The 18,170-nt window shown below is 38.3% G+C and overlaps 1 protein-coding gene across 1 annotated transcript in view; it reads right to left on the bottom strand.

The window, feature by feature from the left end:
* Positions 1 to 17,062, bottom strand: part of LOC306863585 (serine/threonine-protein kinase PRP4 homolog) — a 60,516-nt gene extending 43,454 nt beyond the window's left edge. The window contains exons 1-3 of the mRNA XM_079407008.1: positions 16,976 to 17,062; positions 15,018 to 16,256; positions 7,974 to 8,129 (exon numbers count right to left, since the gene is read on the bottom strand). Coding sequence (XP_079263134.1) covers positions 7,974 to 8,129; positions 15,018 to 16,256; positions 16,976 to 17,022 — 1,442 coding nt within the window. The 5' untranslated portion in view covers positions 17,023 to 17,062. The remainder of the gene's footprint in view (positions 1 to 7,973; positions 8,130 to 15,017; positions 16,257 to 16,975) is intronic.
* Positions 17,063 to 18,170: the final 1,108 nt, after the last annotated feature.

The raw sequence follows: 18,170 nt of genomic DNA, 5'->3' as shown, positions 1-18,170 counted from the left end.
ACTATCACACTGAACTGAGATTCAGTGACAAACACTACAGTTCATAAGTGACGCTCATAATGACTAATTAATGTAATCAGTTAAATGGCTTAAAATGCCTTTTTTTTGGTTTTTATTTTTTTTACATTTGCTGCATGATTAAACAAAAATATGCTATATATACAGGGCTCACAAAATCGCTAGCCCGACGTCCCGGGGCTATTGCGTTTTCCAGTCAGGTTACCAAAATGCATCACTGCCCTGCCCGACAGGCTACCTTAAATACAGGGCTCCCACGCAATGTTCCCTCTAAGCTGAGCGCGACCGCGCTCTTCTTCCACCGCGGCCGCGCAGAAGAAATAATGTGCCACGCGCACACAAAAATTAGTTGGGAAGACATTTGATTGAATGCCGCCAGTAAAAGGGAAGGAATAGCAATGCTCGGGCAAACCGCTATAGAGCTGATGTCACGACAGAGTTAGAACCGGTTTCATAGAAAGAGAACGATGTGCACCAAATGAGTCGCTGAAGAAACGGAGTACTTCAATAGTTGCGGTGCGCTCAACACGAGAGACAACGCAAACGCAATGACATGTGAAATAAAACGTCCTCATGTATTAAAGAAGAGTGGCTTGATTAAGTGCTAGAAATAGCGGAGGATGGGCAAAGAATGGTAACAAAGACATGTACAGTAGGGCTGGGCGATAAAACGATAACGATATGTATCACGATAGACACGTGATCGATATCAATAAAAAATGTGTTCGATAAAACGTTCGATATTTTGTATTCTTCGTCGGAAGAAAACAGAGGTTGCGAAGCAAGTTTGGTTGCATTAACAAAGGCACTCGCTCTCTGGTAACCTAGCAACGTAGGGAGTGACAAGCTAACAGCCAATCACGTTTGGTTGCGCCATATCGTTGCCTTGTGCTGGTCTGCTGGATTCCTCTTCATGAGCAGAAAATGAGTGCCGCAGCGAGCGAGGAAATTGTAAATAAAAGAGGAAAAGTCAGCTCGCCAGTATGGCAGTTTTTTGGATATTATAAGTCTGACCGTAGTCAGACCAATGTCGTCTGCAAATTATGCAAGACCGTCGTCCCCGCCAAGACTGGTAATACCACGAACTTGATGTACCACCTTAGCCGCGCTCACCCTTTGGAACACAGCCGTATTCAACCAACAACATCTGTAGCTGCAACACCGCACAAGCAGCAGACCATCATGGAGAGGTACTCCGCATCAGTGCCTTATGACAAAGAATCTAAACGGTACAAAGATATAACGGAGGCAGTGGCATATCATATAGCCAAAGACATGCTTCTGCTTAGCACTGTCGAGAAGCCAGGTTATAAAAAGCTTATACATGTGCTTGACCCACGCGATGTTCTTCCTGGCCGAAAGTACATTTCTAAGACTGCCATTCCTAAGCTGTATGTAATGTGCAAAGAATCTGTGCAGCAAGAAATATTGTCAGCCAAGTACTTTACAACAACCTCTGACCTGTGGTCAAGCCGTACTTCTGAGCCATACTTAGCTTGACCATTCACTTCATCGACAATGAATGGGGTTTGAAAACCAGATGCCTTGAGACGGCATACTTCCCCGAAGATCACACAGGAGAAGTGATAGAAGAAGGCTTGAAGGAGGCACTGTTGTCCTGGAGTCTGATTGAAGACAAAATGGTGTGCATCACCACAGACAGCGGGGCAAATGTAGTAAAGGCGACTTCGCTGAACAACTGGACACGGCTGCAGTGTTTTGGCCATCGTTTGCACTCTGCTATTGGTGAGTAGCTTTGTCATTTTAATGCTCGCCATCAATGTTGGTTCCTATGGTGATTTTATTAGCCAGTAATTGAGATTATATATTATGATTCATGGAAGCAGCTTTACACACTGACATGACTCTGTGTGTGTGTGTGTGTGTGTGTGATCTATTATCAGTTATTATCAGTCAAATGGCATTGTTTTTCTGCAGGTGCTGCAGGAAAAGATAAAAGAGTGGAGAGGGCTGTAGGTGTGTGCAAGAAAGTGGTATCTACCTTTTCTTACTCGTGGAAGAAAAAGAGTGCGCTCTCTAAAGCACAGGAACGTCTCCATCTTCCCACACACCAGCTGGTCACAGAGTCACCAACCAGGTGGGGCTCAAGACAAAAGATGGTGGCAAGGGTCCTAGAGCAACAAAAGGCCATCACTGAAGTTCTGTCTTCTGACAAAAACAACAGGCACCTGATCCCAACGTGGCTGGATATTGACCTCCTTGAGTCAATGCATGCGGCCTTAACTCCTCTCCTGGAGTTCACAGACTCCCTTTCTGGGGAGTCATATGTGACGGTCTCGTACGTGAAGCCTGTGCTCCACCTTTTCCGCTCCAGTTTGCTGAAAGTTAATGAGGGGGACACTCAGCTCACAAAAGAGCTGAAGACAAAAATAATGACCTATCTCGATGAGAAATATGCTGACCCTGACACAGATGATCTCCTTGATATGGCTACTTTCGTGGACCCTAGGTTTAAAGGCCAATACATCAGACCAGAGAAGGTAGGGGCCATTCAAATGAGAGCTGTGTCTGAGATCATGGATGAAGACCAGGGCCAATCACAGGCAGGGCCTTCTGAGGGAGCAGCAGACCAAGGTGCAGAAGGAAGAGCTGTCAGTGGACCACCTATGCCACTGGGCGTGAAGAAACAACGCAAGTCATTGGGGAGCTTTTTCAAAAAACAGTGCCAAGAAGAAGATGCTTTGCCTCTCACTGAAAAACAAAAAGTGGAGAGTGAGCTGGAAAGGTACCTGATGTGCCCTGATGCAGACAGTGAGTCTAACCCTCTGGACTGGTGGAGGCTACATGAACACAACTTCCCCAGTTTGTCTCAGCTGGCGAAAAAGTACTTGTGCATCCCAGCCACCAGCACCCCCTCAGAAATAATTTTTAGTACTGGGGGTAATATTGTTACATGCACCAGGGCAGCTTTAGACCCAGAGAAGGTCAACCAGCTGGTGTTCCTAGCACAAAACCTGGACTGAAAATATACTTGAATAGTTCAACTTCAAGTATGATTAGAGAAAGAATAATTTGAAGAGTTACTTTTTCATATTTCCGTTTTATATTTCAAACAACTGTACTGTACTGTATCAGGTTTGTTTTTTTTATATTACAGATGTATCTCAGTCTACCTCAGTTTTATTTTTGTTTACAAAACACTTCACATATTTTACAAACACTTTATTCACCAGAAGGTGAACAGCTAGTGAACTTCCTAGCACTAAACTTGCACTAAATTCTCAGGTTTCTAGGTTTATATTTAACACTTTGCACTATTTTATTACACTTTATTAAGCATTTCTTACATTTTCTTTCATTTTGCACCTTAAATGTAAAGAGATAATTGTTAAGTGTTCATTGTGACTTTAGACGTTTACATTAATTATTTGAGTTTTCCATGGTTGTTGACATTTCTGTCTTAATAACTGAGGGGAGTATGATCAGAGGAAGGTTAAGTTTAAATAAAAATGTTTAAATGTAATATATTTTTCTCCTGGTCCTTATTTTAAATGGGTCATAAAAAATATCAATAATTATCGATATCGACCGATATGAAACACTGATATCGTGATACAGTTTTCAGCCATATCGCCCAGCCCTAATGTACAGTCACACACAAGAGTATTGTACAAACTGTACTTGATGTTTAGACAGCTATAGAATTCATGTGTTCACGTTTTTTTAATATTTAACTTACAGATCGCAGCTTAAGTTTTGCTTCAGTTTGTATTCTAATCTATCAGTTTAAATTGTTTTGATAATATATTATGTTAGGCCTATATTATAGACTCACAAACAAGTTCAACTATTTATCAGGTTTTTGACTTTCTTGCTCATCAAGGCTTTATTCATTTCAAAAGTACAGAAAAAAAAAATTGAATAACAATAGAAGTCTTTACTATGAATTGTATCCATTTAACACTTTTTACATTAAACTTTTTTAAAGTATCTTTAAAAAATAAAGAAAAAAAATTCTGACCCCAAAAGTTTGAATAGTTTATATTCTAACAAAAACTCTATTTTGACTAAACACTGTTCTTTTTAACTTTTTATTTTTTAAAAATATCACAGGTCCCAAAAAATACAGTATAAAAAAAAAAAAAAAAAAGCAGTACAACCGTTTCCAACATTGATTAAAAATCAGCATATTAGAATGATTTCTAAAGGATCATGTGACACTGAAAATACTGCTTTGCTTCACGGAAATGAATTACATTTTAAAGTATATTAAAATAGAAAACAATTACTTTAAATTGCAATAATATTTCTCAATATTATTTTGTGAAATAATATTCAGAATTTTTTAATCAAATAGATACAGCCTTGATGAGCATAAGAAATTTCTTTAAAAAAATGTATTGATCCAAACTTTTGAACTGCAGTGTATTGCCCAAAAGAGAAAAGTTTTGCTCAGCAAGAGCAAAAATACGTTAAATGGTATAAGAAATTATTTTTCAAATTGCCTTAGATTAAGAATTCTGCAGATACCTTGTAAATAGTAAAATAAAACTCTTTCCTTGATATTCGTTGATATTTGTGTATTGAAAATGTTTTTGATTGACATTTATGGTCTTTATTTTATTTGGGCTAGTTAAATACATTTTCGGGCTACCAAAATCTGAGTACCACCTGCCCGAAGGGCTACCAGGGATTTTGAAATTTTGAGAGCCCTGATATATTTAAATTACAGGGCATGTAGGCACGTGCCCACCGATATATTTCGAATAAGCACCTGCTTCACTTTCACATAGCTAACTTAATTGGTGAATGCAACATGATGGCAAGTGGCAAAATTGGACAAATGGTTATCAGAGAGTGAATCCATGAATGAATGTATTCAAATTCTAAATGGACTATAGCCTAGAAAACGTGCAAAGTGCGCTACCCTCATAAAAAAAAAAAAAAAAAAAAATAAGACATTCATCTTAGTTCATTGCGATCTCAAAGTTCCGTTAATTAAAGAAGCTCTACACTGCACAATCTCTTTCTTACATCAGGTCTACATTTAGTTTTTTTTCCTCTAATGAGAGGATTTTTGAACATGCAGGACTCTGCAGCACTGAACAAATCTTCCGCGTTTTGAGCAGTGAGTGGATTATAATTAATCCACCACTGATTAGCAGTAGAGATCAACCGATATATCGATTTACCGTTATTTTCCCGATATTTAAGCATTTTTCCATAATTGGATATCGGGTTTGTAAAATCGTATTCACCGATAACCACCGCCATCTTGTGGGTGTTTTGAGAATTGCACGCAGGATCGCAATGCAGCGCATCTGAGGGGAGACGAGACAACAACGGCGTGCAGGTACTTGATTTGCTGTAGTTAGTAAACTATTTAATATTACAGTCATTAAATGCACAAATTAGATGTATTACATAAATGCCTGATGTGTAGTTTATGCAACTTGGCTCTAAGAAATATAATAAATAAGATACTCTGTCAAGCCCTGTCCCTATAAAGATATAACTTTGCCTGAAATAACACAGCCATGAATTAGCACATGTTGGAAATAAAAGCGCTGAATTTAATTCTCTCTCTGTGGTCTATTAGTCTCGTGAAGTCGGAGTCACGTAGATAATCCGTCAAGCCCTGTCCCAATAAAGACGTAACTTTGCATGAATTAAATAATACAGCCATGAATGATTGCATGTTGGAAATAAAAGCATTGAATTTAATTCTCTCTCTGTTGTCTATTTTGCTCATCATTAGTCTCGTGAATCCGCTTTTATATTGCAATTCACTCAGCGGTTGATGCTCAAAAAAATGCCCCAGCACGGCCACTGCATGTAACTTTTAACAAGATTCACTTTTTTTGAAGCACCCTAAATTGTATTAACACTTACTATATAACCATTATTTCGTGTATAAACATCTAAATTAATACAACTCTATGGAAATTCTCTGCAATCGATCGCAGTTTGAATAGCTTATAGTTCTGTGTAAATGCATGGATAAACCGCGCTGTCAGCAGCATAATTTAGAACGACAAAAAATAGAGCATGCCTTTTGAGAAATGCAATAAAATACAATACTTGTTATATTCCAATATTCCAGAGAATATTATTCCGTGAATTAACATTATCCAGTGAATTATTCTTCACTCTTTAGCCTATTAAACAGCTTATAAACCTACTAAAACTGTAGTTAAAAATTAAGTTGATATGACTCCTGTCCTTTATTTATTTTTTCCATTTGAAAACATTAGACATTCTACGTTTATTTTGCTTACTGCTAATTATACTGTTGCTGCTAAAGCTTTTTATAAATAAAATGTTTTTTATTGTTGTAATACGAAGATTAAATTTAACATGAAAGGGCTCTAGACTGTGACCAAAATGGTAATTTTTTTTGAGAGTTAAAATTTGACGTGGTCGCATTTGCACGAGTGCCTGGTCTGCGCTGCTCCAAAGCATCTGCTTCATACAGCGCGCGTTGCCAGCCGCAGCACATTATAGCAGGAGTTAGATTTTACTGATCACGTGATGGGGTGATCTTCATGGGTAGAGCCTGGTTTATACTCGCCGCGTCAGCACGAGTGCGAAGGTGCGCGTCGCAGACGGAGCGCAACGGAGGATTTTGTTTTCAAACTAAAGTAAAAGACCGCTTCTTAAACCAGAGAAGGTGAACATGCTGGTGTTCTTGTAGAAAAAAACATGCAAGTCCTGTCAGCGACAGCCAGTTTAGTTTTACTTTTCTTTTCTTTTTTCGTTTTGAGAAGCTTGTTATCTTTGCTGTTTACCTCACGTTAAGCTATGGAGGCTTTCCTTAATTAAAAAAATAATAATATTTGCTTCCTCAGAGTTTGCTAAACATTCTGTAATATACTCGGTATATAGTACAGCATGTGATGTGTCCTGTGCCATGCCTCGTCTTATTCGTTTTTGTTGATAAATGTTATGTAAGCTAGTTTGTCATAGTCAACGTACTGTTTTATTGTTGTTGTGCTTTTTAATTAAGAATAACAATGAATCCATCTTTTGTTTTAGTCTTAAAATGTGAAAGGTGTATAGATATAAGCAAAACAGACAATTATCTTTTCTTGTAAAATGTGACACCAAGATCGCAAATTTGAAAGTGAAAGCGCACAAAAAAAGGAATTCCTGTTCACAATTTAAATCACAAATAATACAGATGAAAAAGAACGAGTTGAATGTTGAACACTTTCGTTACCATATAACTATAAACTATGATAAGTTCATCAGCATGCATTGATTAATCAAATGTTGTAGCAAAAACAAAAATTATGTGCCCGTGCGACCAACTGAGAAAGTTAGTCGCAAAAAGTGAGATCAGTGGGAAGAATGAGTCTAGAGCCCTGCATGAAAGACTGCTAATTCTCAAAACATTTTTTGTTAAGATGACTGAAAGTAGGAAAAACCAAAGTGAAGTATGGACTTACTTCACGCAGTCATTTATTTACTTTATAACAGTAAATAAATATTGGTTATGCATATCGGTTATCGGGCACATAAACATGCAATAATTGGCATCGGTTATAAAAAATCATGTAATCAACAGATATGTCTGTGACTGGCTGCAATACTTTTCTGCAATGGGTCTAACAGTTAACAGGCTGTGCTTCAGACTAGCCCCACAGCAAGTCGACATTAGAGCTGCAACTAACAATAATTTTGTCGATTAATCGAGAAAACATACATATATATAGGATGAATATAGGATATATATTGGATGAATCCAGGTTCTGTTGTTGCAGGTAGTTGTTCTGCAAGCTGCCTCTGCACGTTAAAATAAATCCAAGAAAAATATTTGCTTCCATTTTGAATAGGTCTCAGAATCATTTGGCCATTCTATTTTTATCAAATACTAATTTAATATTCAAATCTTATCAGTTAGCGGTTAATGTTCGGATAACGAGCGTAAAATTAACCAAAATGAGCATCCATAGTTCATAGCGGTATTCTTCACATTCCTCACTGTGTCTAACCTGCGTCTCAGGGGCGATCGACTTCGTCTTCTGGGTGAGGAGCGAAACTGTCGCCGTGGTGATACAGACCTACGTCTGAGTGGTGAGCGGCTCACTCTGCGCCGTGCTGGACTCGTTTCCCGTGATCTCCCAGCTCCATCCACACGAGGACGCTTCCTAGAGACATGAAGCATTTGCCAGATAAATTATTTAATCCTAGGGCATTTTTGCAACCAACAGTTAAAAGCATATGTATAGAACAACAATTCACCTTAAATAGTCCAATCTTACAGTCTGCTATTCTGACGCAAGGCAGTTTATCACACAGGAAACCTGTTTGCACTTAGGTACATTAAGCTCCACCTGTCATTATAAACGGCCTGCAACCTATTAAAGGGATAGTTCACCCAAAAATGAAAATTCTGTCATCATTTACTCACCCTCAAGTAGTTCCAAACCTGTATGAATGTCTTTGTTCTGCTGAACACAAAAGGAAGATATTCTGAAGAATGTGGGAAACAGAGCAGTTCTGGGGCACCATTGACTTCCATAGTATTTTTTTTTCTACTATGGAAGCCAATGGTGCCCCAAAACAGCTTGGTTACAAACTTTCTTATAAATATCTTCCTTTGTGTTCAGCAGAACAAAAAAAAAAATCATACAGGTTTGGAACTACTTGAGGGTGAGTAAATTACAGAATTTTCATTTTTGGTTGAACTATCCCTTTAAGATGATAACTTACAAGTAATAAAAAAAGGCAAGACAAGCATATCTACAATCTCAGAATTGTAATTTAGGACCAGGCTTTTTCCAAGACATTATACTGGGGTCGACAATATAATTGGCCCGGTGGCCCGGACGTGCTTTTAAAACCGTCAGGGCCACCAGATCGCTCCAACCACTAGCCCGGTGGGGCCAGTAAAAATAATGCCTCGATTAAAAAAAGTCTAATTTCACATTAATTACCTGTGGTTCTGTGTTTTGATTTCTGTTAAATCGTCTCGGTAACCACCGCTAACACGTTACGTGATCCCGACAGCCTTACAGATGCAGCGGGTTTATGCGCTCCGTGACGTCTGCACCGCCTTGCTCGCTCCCGCGGTTACGCGCGCAAACTGCACACTGCTGCTACTATTAAGCTAGGCTACATGTTTCTGAAACCCCCATCACCCGGCCAAACGCCGGGTAAAAAAAAGAGAAGGCAAGGAAGAGAAAATCACCAGAGGAATTGAGGGAAAGCGAAAGGGAATGCGAAAAGAAAAGGCAGAGAAAGTTTCAGCCCCAGTGGCGAGACCGCTGGAATTGGCTGGGCTTAGGGGTGTGCGATATGAAGATTTTTGATCGTGGACGATAAAAATGTCTCCACCATCTGCTTTTGAATAAATATCGTAGTATCGTGCTACAGCACACATTGTCAAATCAGTTCTGGTGCCTCCGTCTCTATGTACTGTACAACACGACATACAGCAGTAGAGTTACTCTGACAGGACACTGCACTTATTCGCGATAGTGATGTTACGTTCGTGAACGAATCGTTCTTTTTGAACGAATCTTTTAGATGAACGAATCATTCTCGTTCACGTAATCCATTGACTCATATTTCTCGTTCACTGAAATTCCTCCCTCCACCGCAGCGCGCCGCTATTGCGCGCATGCGTAGCTCTGGACCGTTTCATCTGTCAAAGAATGACTAAACCTCGAGCCAATAGCCTTCGAGTATGATACGAGGACGGAGCATGTGATTTGTTGAATCTAGTGAACGAATACGCCCTTCATTGAGTTGCTTTGAGTTTGAAAGAGTCAAATGAACTGTTACATACATACATCTCGTCTCATTATTACGTTCGTCCAACTGGTTCTTTGTTTTATTTTTTTATATTATTGTTTTATTTATTTTATTTTATTTTTTTTATCATTTTGTTTTATTTATTTATATTATTGTTGTTTTATGTTTGAACAGTTACATACTTTTAAATAAAAAAATATTGCATTATGTTAGTCATGTCATGCACTTTTGTTTGTTTAAAAACTGTGAAACATAAAAAAATATGGCAGTATTGATTATTTGCGTCACGTCATCCCATCTCATTTGCGTCACGTGACTCACGTCAGCAAATAGCATTTCAGCTCGGGTTTAGAAGGGGCATGTAATTGGTTGGATCGAACGAACGAATATAATAGCATCATTGACCGAGATGGCTCTGTTTTGAGTCTGAACGAGAGAGAGATCTCCCGTTCGTGAACGAATTGAACGAACTGGTAGCTATACCCAGTTCGTTGACCGGGTAGGTCGGCCATTCTGTCAATCTAGTTCATCAATCAGCAGAAAGCGGATGCAAAGCACAGGTATCCGTACTGTGCACGCTTGTTTATATTCATATTTTACATACAGAATAACTCCTCGTTTAACATAATCTCAGATTTGAACGTGTAAATCTCTGCCTAAACAATTAAATGTTAACTAGCCTAGTATGCAAACAAATAAAAAAACACTTGTGCATTGGTCATCCGAAAAGAGTGTAATTTAAAAGATAAAAAGAGTAATGACTTTGATCACTTATTTAGACTTATTTTATTCATTTAATGAGAAGGGCACACTTTTTAATGAAGCCAAATCGGTTTTTATTTTGTAACAAGTAAATACGTTAGTTGAACAACACATTTTGCCGCACATGCTGACGTATTTGTGTAATATGGAAAAATGGTCACTGAACGAATTAGTGAACGAATCTGAACGAATCATTTTGGTGAACGAACGAAAAATGAACGAGTCTCTGGAAAGAATCAAAATTTCCACCACTAATTCGCGATCGCAAAAGTACATTATTTGCACACAAGCCTTGATGGTTAAATGTTTAATTCGCGCGCTGGTCTGACGTGCGCTTGTTCTGAGCGCATACACCTGAAGCACGCGCACTAAAAAGCCTGTCTAACAGCGCCTGATTACTCAACTAACTTATCTTTTGCGCTAATACTGTCAAAACACACAAGGTTTACATACAGACTCAGTTGGTTATCTCTAAAATGAAAGTAAATAGTTAAGAGAGAAACGGATGCGTGCCTGTATATTAGATGCGTGCAGCTCTTAAAGGGACAGGACACTAAACATGCTGTCGACTGTCATTAAAGGGATAGTTCACCCTAAAATTTAATTTCTGTCATTATTTACTCACTCACATGTTGTCCCAAACCTCTATTAATTTCTTGTGCTGAACACAAAAGAAGATATTTTGAAGAATGAGGGTAACCAAACAGTTGCTGGTCTACATTGACTGATAGCAGGAAAGAAAAATCCTATGGAAGTCACTGAGGACCAGCAACTTGGTTTTCCACCTTCTTCAAAATAGCATTTATGTTCAGCAGAAGAAAGAAACTCATTCAGGTTTAAAACAACTTTTGAGAAAATGATGGTATAAAAATAAAACATCATGACAGAATTGACAGACAGATGACAGAATATTTATTTTTGGGGGAACTATTCATTTAACGTTAACAAAACGCAAAGAGAAAAATCACTCACTATTCTTGACTGAAAATCTTTAATACAGTTGCTTTAGGAATCAGTCTATCTAGTGTTTTATTTTTATATTTGTTCATTCAATTTCATTGAATGCTCTGCTAAATACACCTATTGTACCTGAAAATAAAGCACTGTTTGTTTTATTTGTATATTATGTGTATTTGTAATGTGTATCTTTGTTCTTATTTTTTAATAAGAAAGATAGAATGATGACAAAGATTTTTATCTTCGCCCACTTTGGCCTAAATATCTGCCATGTCTTTTTTTTTTTTTTTGTTACCTTGAAAGGCTTTGTCTTTCTAGTCTGGCTGTAATGCTCAGACAACTTGTAAAACCAAAATAGTAAAACCAACATGACAAAGAATCGTCATAAAATCGTGAATCGTGATATTTCAAAAAAAAAAAAATTGTGATATGATATTTTTCCCATATCGCCCACCCCTAGCTGGGCTACGATCAAGAAAAAAAGAGGTTTACTGTGAGCTCTGCAGATCAATGCCCACATATGCAGACAAGTAAGTTAGAGAAAAGTTAACGTGTATGAAACCTATGGTATGAACATAATATAATGAATTGCTGTGTGACTACGGAGAATGAATCCTATGCAATAGGTTTATTTGCACTTGTTTCATGTTTTTGCACAGTTTTGCTGCACTTTGCACTAAACCTACCTTAAAAAAAATAAATGCTATTCATGTTGTTCAAGCAAACTGTTCTTTTTCGTGATTATTGGGATCAATACCCGACGCGTTGACCTGGGCCAGTGAACTTCAAAAGACACTGGCCCGGAGGGCCAGTGGCAAATTTCCCTTATTGTCTACCCCTGTTATAGACCAAGTAATATAAAGCAAATGTTAGGTTCCTTCAATGGCACAATCAGGGCAATTCCCATTGAGCGGGTAGTTCTTTAACTCGATATCTAAAAACAGCTCTGATCCTCTCAGTGTCACTCAAGCCAACAAAAACGAAAACCCCTAGAGCTAAACAAAAAACTCTGATCTCTGACTGTACGTTTGCAACCATCCCGTAAAGTCAAGATGAGAACCATGAAAATATAAATGGTCACCTTCAAGCCTTTTCAAATGACTTCACTGAAACCACTCAAACTATGCTCTGCTGTATCCAATTGACATATCATATTTTTGTGGATATTTAGTTTTTTTATTCTTTATACAAACAGTGTAACAAATATAACACTAAAAAAAAAAACACTACAATAGGATTATACAATCAAGACGTTCTCAAATATTAATATTTATTAATATAAATCATATTTAACAAAAACGTTTATCAAGTTCATATTAATATTGACTCATTTAATAATAATATTGACAAGTATTTTAAGTATTTATTTGCACTAATTTCCTATTTCCATAAGCAAATTAAACTGCTGTATGTGTATATCTTATTACATTTATGTCCTTAAATATTATGATGCATGTATACATTTATGTATCAGGGCTCTAGAGTGTGCAAGTTAAAATTTGACGTGGTCGCATTTGTGCGAGGTGCGAGCGCTTCAGGTGTAGAGCCTGGTTTATACTCGCTGCGTCAGCACGAGCGCGGAGGTGCGTGCAGCGAACTGAGCGCAACGGAGGATTTGGTTTTCAAGCTAAAGTAAAAGACCGCTTCTTAAAACAGAGAAGGTGAACATGTTGGTATTGGTCAATCTTTAATCATAATTTTTTGCTTGACTCTGTTGACTTCATTCAAGAAAGTGTGTAATTTCTGAGCCACTAGTGTCACCAAAAATAACCTCAATAATATATGTTTACAAACAAGTTTCCCCAAACACTTCTCATCTGCTACTAGCTAACCAAAAAATAGCCCCACCTCAAACTCACATCATTGATCGCCCTGTTGCTGTCAAACTAGTCGGGATGCTTAAAGGCTGCGGTGTCCAAACCAGGTCCTGGAGGACCACTGTCCTGCAGTTTTGCTCCAACCCTAATTAAACTTATCTGAACTGGCTAATCAAGGTATTCAGACTCACTAGAAACTTCCAGACAAGTGTGTCGGAGCTGGGTAAAGCTAAATTCCAGGAGCACCCCTGCTCAAAGGGATAGTTCACCCAAAAATTTAAATTACGTTCTCATTTCTACCCTTATGTTGTTCCAAACCCATTTGACTGATTTTTTTTCTGTGGAACATAAAAGTTGCTCCAAATAAAACTGGATCTTACAGACTTGTATGGACATTATCAGGTGTTAAAGCAAAAACAAAATCCTGAGCCTGAACTTTTTTCCGAGGGTTGGGAGGTTGCGAGGGTGGACGCATACACAGGGTTATTTGGCAAATAAACAAACAAAAAAACATTTTAAAAAGATTTTCCTTGACACTACCTGATAAATAAACTAATAAAACAAAATATTACAAATAAAGTGCTGCACACGCAAAGAACGCAATGACTGTGGCAAATTTAACATTTGAAAGGATACTATGGCAAAGTTTTTCCTTACCCAAACGGATTTATTTTTCATGAATAAATGATTGACCTGAAGAAAGAAAGCTGTATCTTCCACTTGGAAAATTATGAGCTGAAAAACAGGCTTTAATATGACTATATTTATTTATAAAATAATGATATGTCAATAATAATTGGCTCAAATAAGTTATCAAAACCAAGTAATTACATGTTTTTTTGGTTAATTATATAGTTTTACTGTTAAAATACATGTAAGATGCCTATATTATAAAAAATACCTGCAGAGGGCGACAACAGCCTGGTGATGTGTCATGTAATTCAACGGCATTTAAATCCATTTAATTTTAATAGTTGGCCACATGCAAAGCCAGAAACTTTTTTATTTTTTATATCGCGATGTTGTATTTTCCTGTGCTGGCACACATTTATAAATGATTTTCGTTACAAATCTAGTGAGATAACGCAGTTTTCACAGATGAATGTTAAGCAACCCAAACTCACCTATGCAGAGTTTAGCCCCTGTCACACATGGTCTTTACTGGATAATCCTTTTCAAAACAACCGGTAAATTTGTTCTGGCAATCATATAGGTCTTATGGAGATGACGTGATTTTTTTTTTTAGCTGTTTACAAAGCGCCACTGCTTTTTTAATAGCTTTTCTATGTAAATATGGAGCTAGATAGACATTTTTGACCATTGTGCCTCGCAGATTTTTCAATGTGACCCGCTCATAGACTTTAGGTCGCGCTTGAGACACAGCCGCTTCTTTTCCATTCCTCTGCTATTACGCGCATCTCGTGTTTATAAGAGCAAAAACTTCTGATTGGCTAGTAATGTTAGTTTGGTTGAGAGTGAAAGCTGTGTTCCTCTCATACCATAAGTAAGCGAACTCATGAACTTGATCGAGATATACATTTTAAAAAATATATATTTTTATGCAGCTATACGCCCCACGCTGGAGATCCGGCATGGTGCCGGAGAACTTTAAACCCTGCGTTATTCAAAATATCATCTTTTGTATGCTACAGAAGACAGTCATACAGGCTTGGAACAACATGATGGTAAATAAATGATGCCAAAATGTTAATTTTAAATCTTTAACGGTGTGCTGATGTGTACCTGGAGGGGGAATCTCTCCGGCGCTCATTTGAGCGACTTTGTCCTCTCCTGACTGGTGACCTGTTTCTAGGCGGCGAGTGGCTCAGTTTGAAACTCCGGTCTGCAGAACCCGATGGGGGCTGGTTGGGTTGGCGGTCCCTATGGCGAGGGGAGGAACTGCGTCGACGTTGAGGGCTAAGAGCTCGACGTTGATGAGGAGACCGATTCTCTTTCCCAGATGAGGTGTCTTTGGATGGAGACTTTCCAGGCCTCTTTTCTCTGTCAGTCTCCGAGCGACCCAGCCGAGCATCTTTAGAGTGAGATCGTCGATCTCGTGACCGGCTCTTGCGTCCTCGTGAGTTTGATCTCTGGGCGACTTGTTCCCGCTTCTCATCTATATGGGGAGAAGAACGCCGATCAGAACGTCCCTTCTGGTCTGACTTTCTCTCCGCAGAGCGTCTTCTTGTGGACGGGGACAGGGATTTCCTTAAACGCTCCCTGGATTTGTCCCTGCTCCGGGAGCGTTTTTTCTCTTTGGATTTGCTACGCTCCTTAACAGTCTCTTTCACAATTTTGGTCATTCGTTCAAGCTTAGCATCCCTACCAACTCTCTCTCGAGAGTGGCTGCGCCGTTTAACGCTTGGTTTGCTGGTGTCCGTTGAGTCCCGTTTGGATCTAACCCCCCTGCTTATCTGGTCCCGAGTTGAGCGAGTTCTGCCCCCACTGGTTCTTTGCTGTTGCTCCCCATTACGTGCCCTCTGTTCCCCTCCATCCTCTTCTGAGCCAGAATTGTAACCTTGTAGAATCAGGCCCATTCCTGACTGAACCTTCCCCTCCATCAGCTGGCTGTCCAGCTCAGCTTTAATCAGTGCTCTTTGTTTCTCCAGGTCTTCAAGAAGTGCCTTGTCATCCAGGGTTGCACTGCCCAGTGATGGAAAGCCATCCTCAGCCTTCCTGTTGATGGCCCCAGATGGTGAGGAGGATGGCTCCTCTTTGCGCCTGTGCTTCTTATGTTTGTGTCTATGTTTCCGTTTGCGGTCCTTATCTTCTTCAGATGCATGTTTGTGTTTTTTGTGCTTGCTACGGTGCTTGTGTTTCTTTTTCTTGTGTTTGCTGCCACTGCTGTGATGTTTGGAACCGCTGTCCTGCTTCTCTCCATTCACCTCCGCTTTTTCCTCACCCTCCTCTTCATCCTCTCCAGACATGTCACCATTTACATCCTCATTCCCACTCTTCTCTGGACTCTCTAAATCCTCTGGCCTGTAAGGATAAATGACAAGCCCATTAACATTGAGAACCAGTAAAAGTTAAATGTAAAAAGAAACAAAAATGTAAAAAAGAAAGTCACATTTCAGTTTTTTTTTCCTCACAAACATTTAAAAAAAAATGTTTTAAATATTATTATTTCATTTTGCGCTTATTTAGGCACCAAATAACATGCAGAGGTTTTGTTATGTTTTGTCAAGGCAACACGGTGTTCTTCAGAAGGACACAAATACTGACCATACAACTCACCAACAAATTTATCTAGGTAGATAATGTGTTTAGGGACTACTAATTGGACTACTTTTATGATGTAACTGACAGACGAATTTATTAATTTTGGAGTTTAAGTTAATTGAGCGTGTTGGTCATGTCACATGAAGACTCGTGGATACTTTACTAAAGAAGCTAAACAAATAAAATGTTTAAACACGCAGGGTGTGGTATGCCACAGTTCAAAGATTTTAAAACTAAAGAGTTCCAAAACCAACGAAAATCACCTCTAACAAATGAATCTTGGCAACTGGCTCCTTGTATAAGAACATTTAGCATTAGCACGCTAACACTAGCCGAACAGAAAAATAGATAGCAAAATCTTTATAGTTAACTATGAGAACAACACAACCCTGACCAAATCTGTTCCCTTTCCCTAAAACACCCCTATCCAAGCTCTTAAATGCGTTGTTGATGGGGCCACACAATGCACATGCTCATACCCGTTTTTAAGTCTCTTGCTCGGTAAATCCATTTCCACATCGGCCATTTTGTTTCAGCAGCAGCCCGCTGTGTTCTTCTTCTGCTGTGAGATTATGAGGAGGGCCAGAGCGAAGAGGAGCGCGTGCGCTCTCTAGTGCCTGCATTAAACAACTTCAGAGAATTTATGTAGAAGGCAAATTCTGTAGATGGTCACGACGAGTCTTAAAAAAATGTAATAACAATTTGCTTGGTTTTCTTTTGTTCTTTTTCTATTGTATCTACTTTATTAAATAATAATAATAATTTAAACAATTTCTGAAACCTGACACTCAAACACCAGAACCACACACCAAATCTGCAAAACCATACACTGATTAGTAGCCTTTGACTTTTATTTCATAAAACACTTTTTGCAAAACACACAATTCCCTATGTAACACACAAAAATCTTACAGGAATTAATATCATAGCAAAGGTGTTTGCAAAAGTTTGCTTTTGAGATGCGTTTGTGATATTTTGAATTCAGTGCTTCATTTTGCAAAAGATGTGAAGCATTTTCATTTTGTGTGTGCAATTCTTGAATTTGTGTCTAAAGTTTTGAAAAAAAAAGAGGCAACATTTTGAAAATGTGTGCAAGCAGTTGAAAAAAAAAAAAACTGTAAGACTGTGCTTACGAGAACACTCACCAAAACTCTCTTTTTGATTTAATTATGTTTTTTTTGTGTGTGTGTTCTAGCACGGTGAGACGAAAAGTGAACTTGTACAATGCCTGTCTCCAGTGCCAGCCAGTAGGTCTGTGTGGCCCTAGGCAAGATAATGAAAATGGGCCCCACCAGTGTAAAAACAGTCATAGAAATTTGACGCACATACAATAACATTCAATATTTAAGTGTAAATGTGTATTAATTGTAACACAATCAAAAAACATATATAAATATATTTAAACAAATACAAAAATACGAGTGCAAGTAAATAGATCAAGTCAGAAATAAGTCAGAAATTATTTACGTAACACTAAATGTGGCACAATTTTTCCTCATATGACAAGTCTGTCTGAACATGGGCAACATTGCATTTATAAAACAAGTACTAATACTACAGCAATACATATTATGTATATAGCAGTCAAAACATCCTTTTTTTTTTTAGCTCCGGAAAGATACCGTTTGGATTCCATTTCTATTCCACAACTTCACATCATGAATGATCGATCTC

The sequence above is a fragment of the Barbus barbus genome (genome assembly GCF_936440315.1).
Source record: "Barbus barbus genome assembly, chromosome: 44".
NCBI classification, from domain to species: Eukaryota; Metazoa; Chordata; class Actinopteri; order Cypriniformes; family Cyprinidae; genus Barbus; species Barbus barbus.
The sequence above is the reverse complement of the archived record's forward strand: the minus strand, read 5'-3'. Positions and strand labels throughout refer to the sequence as shown.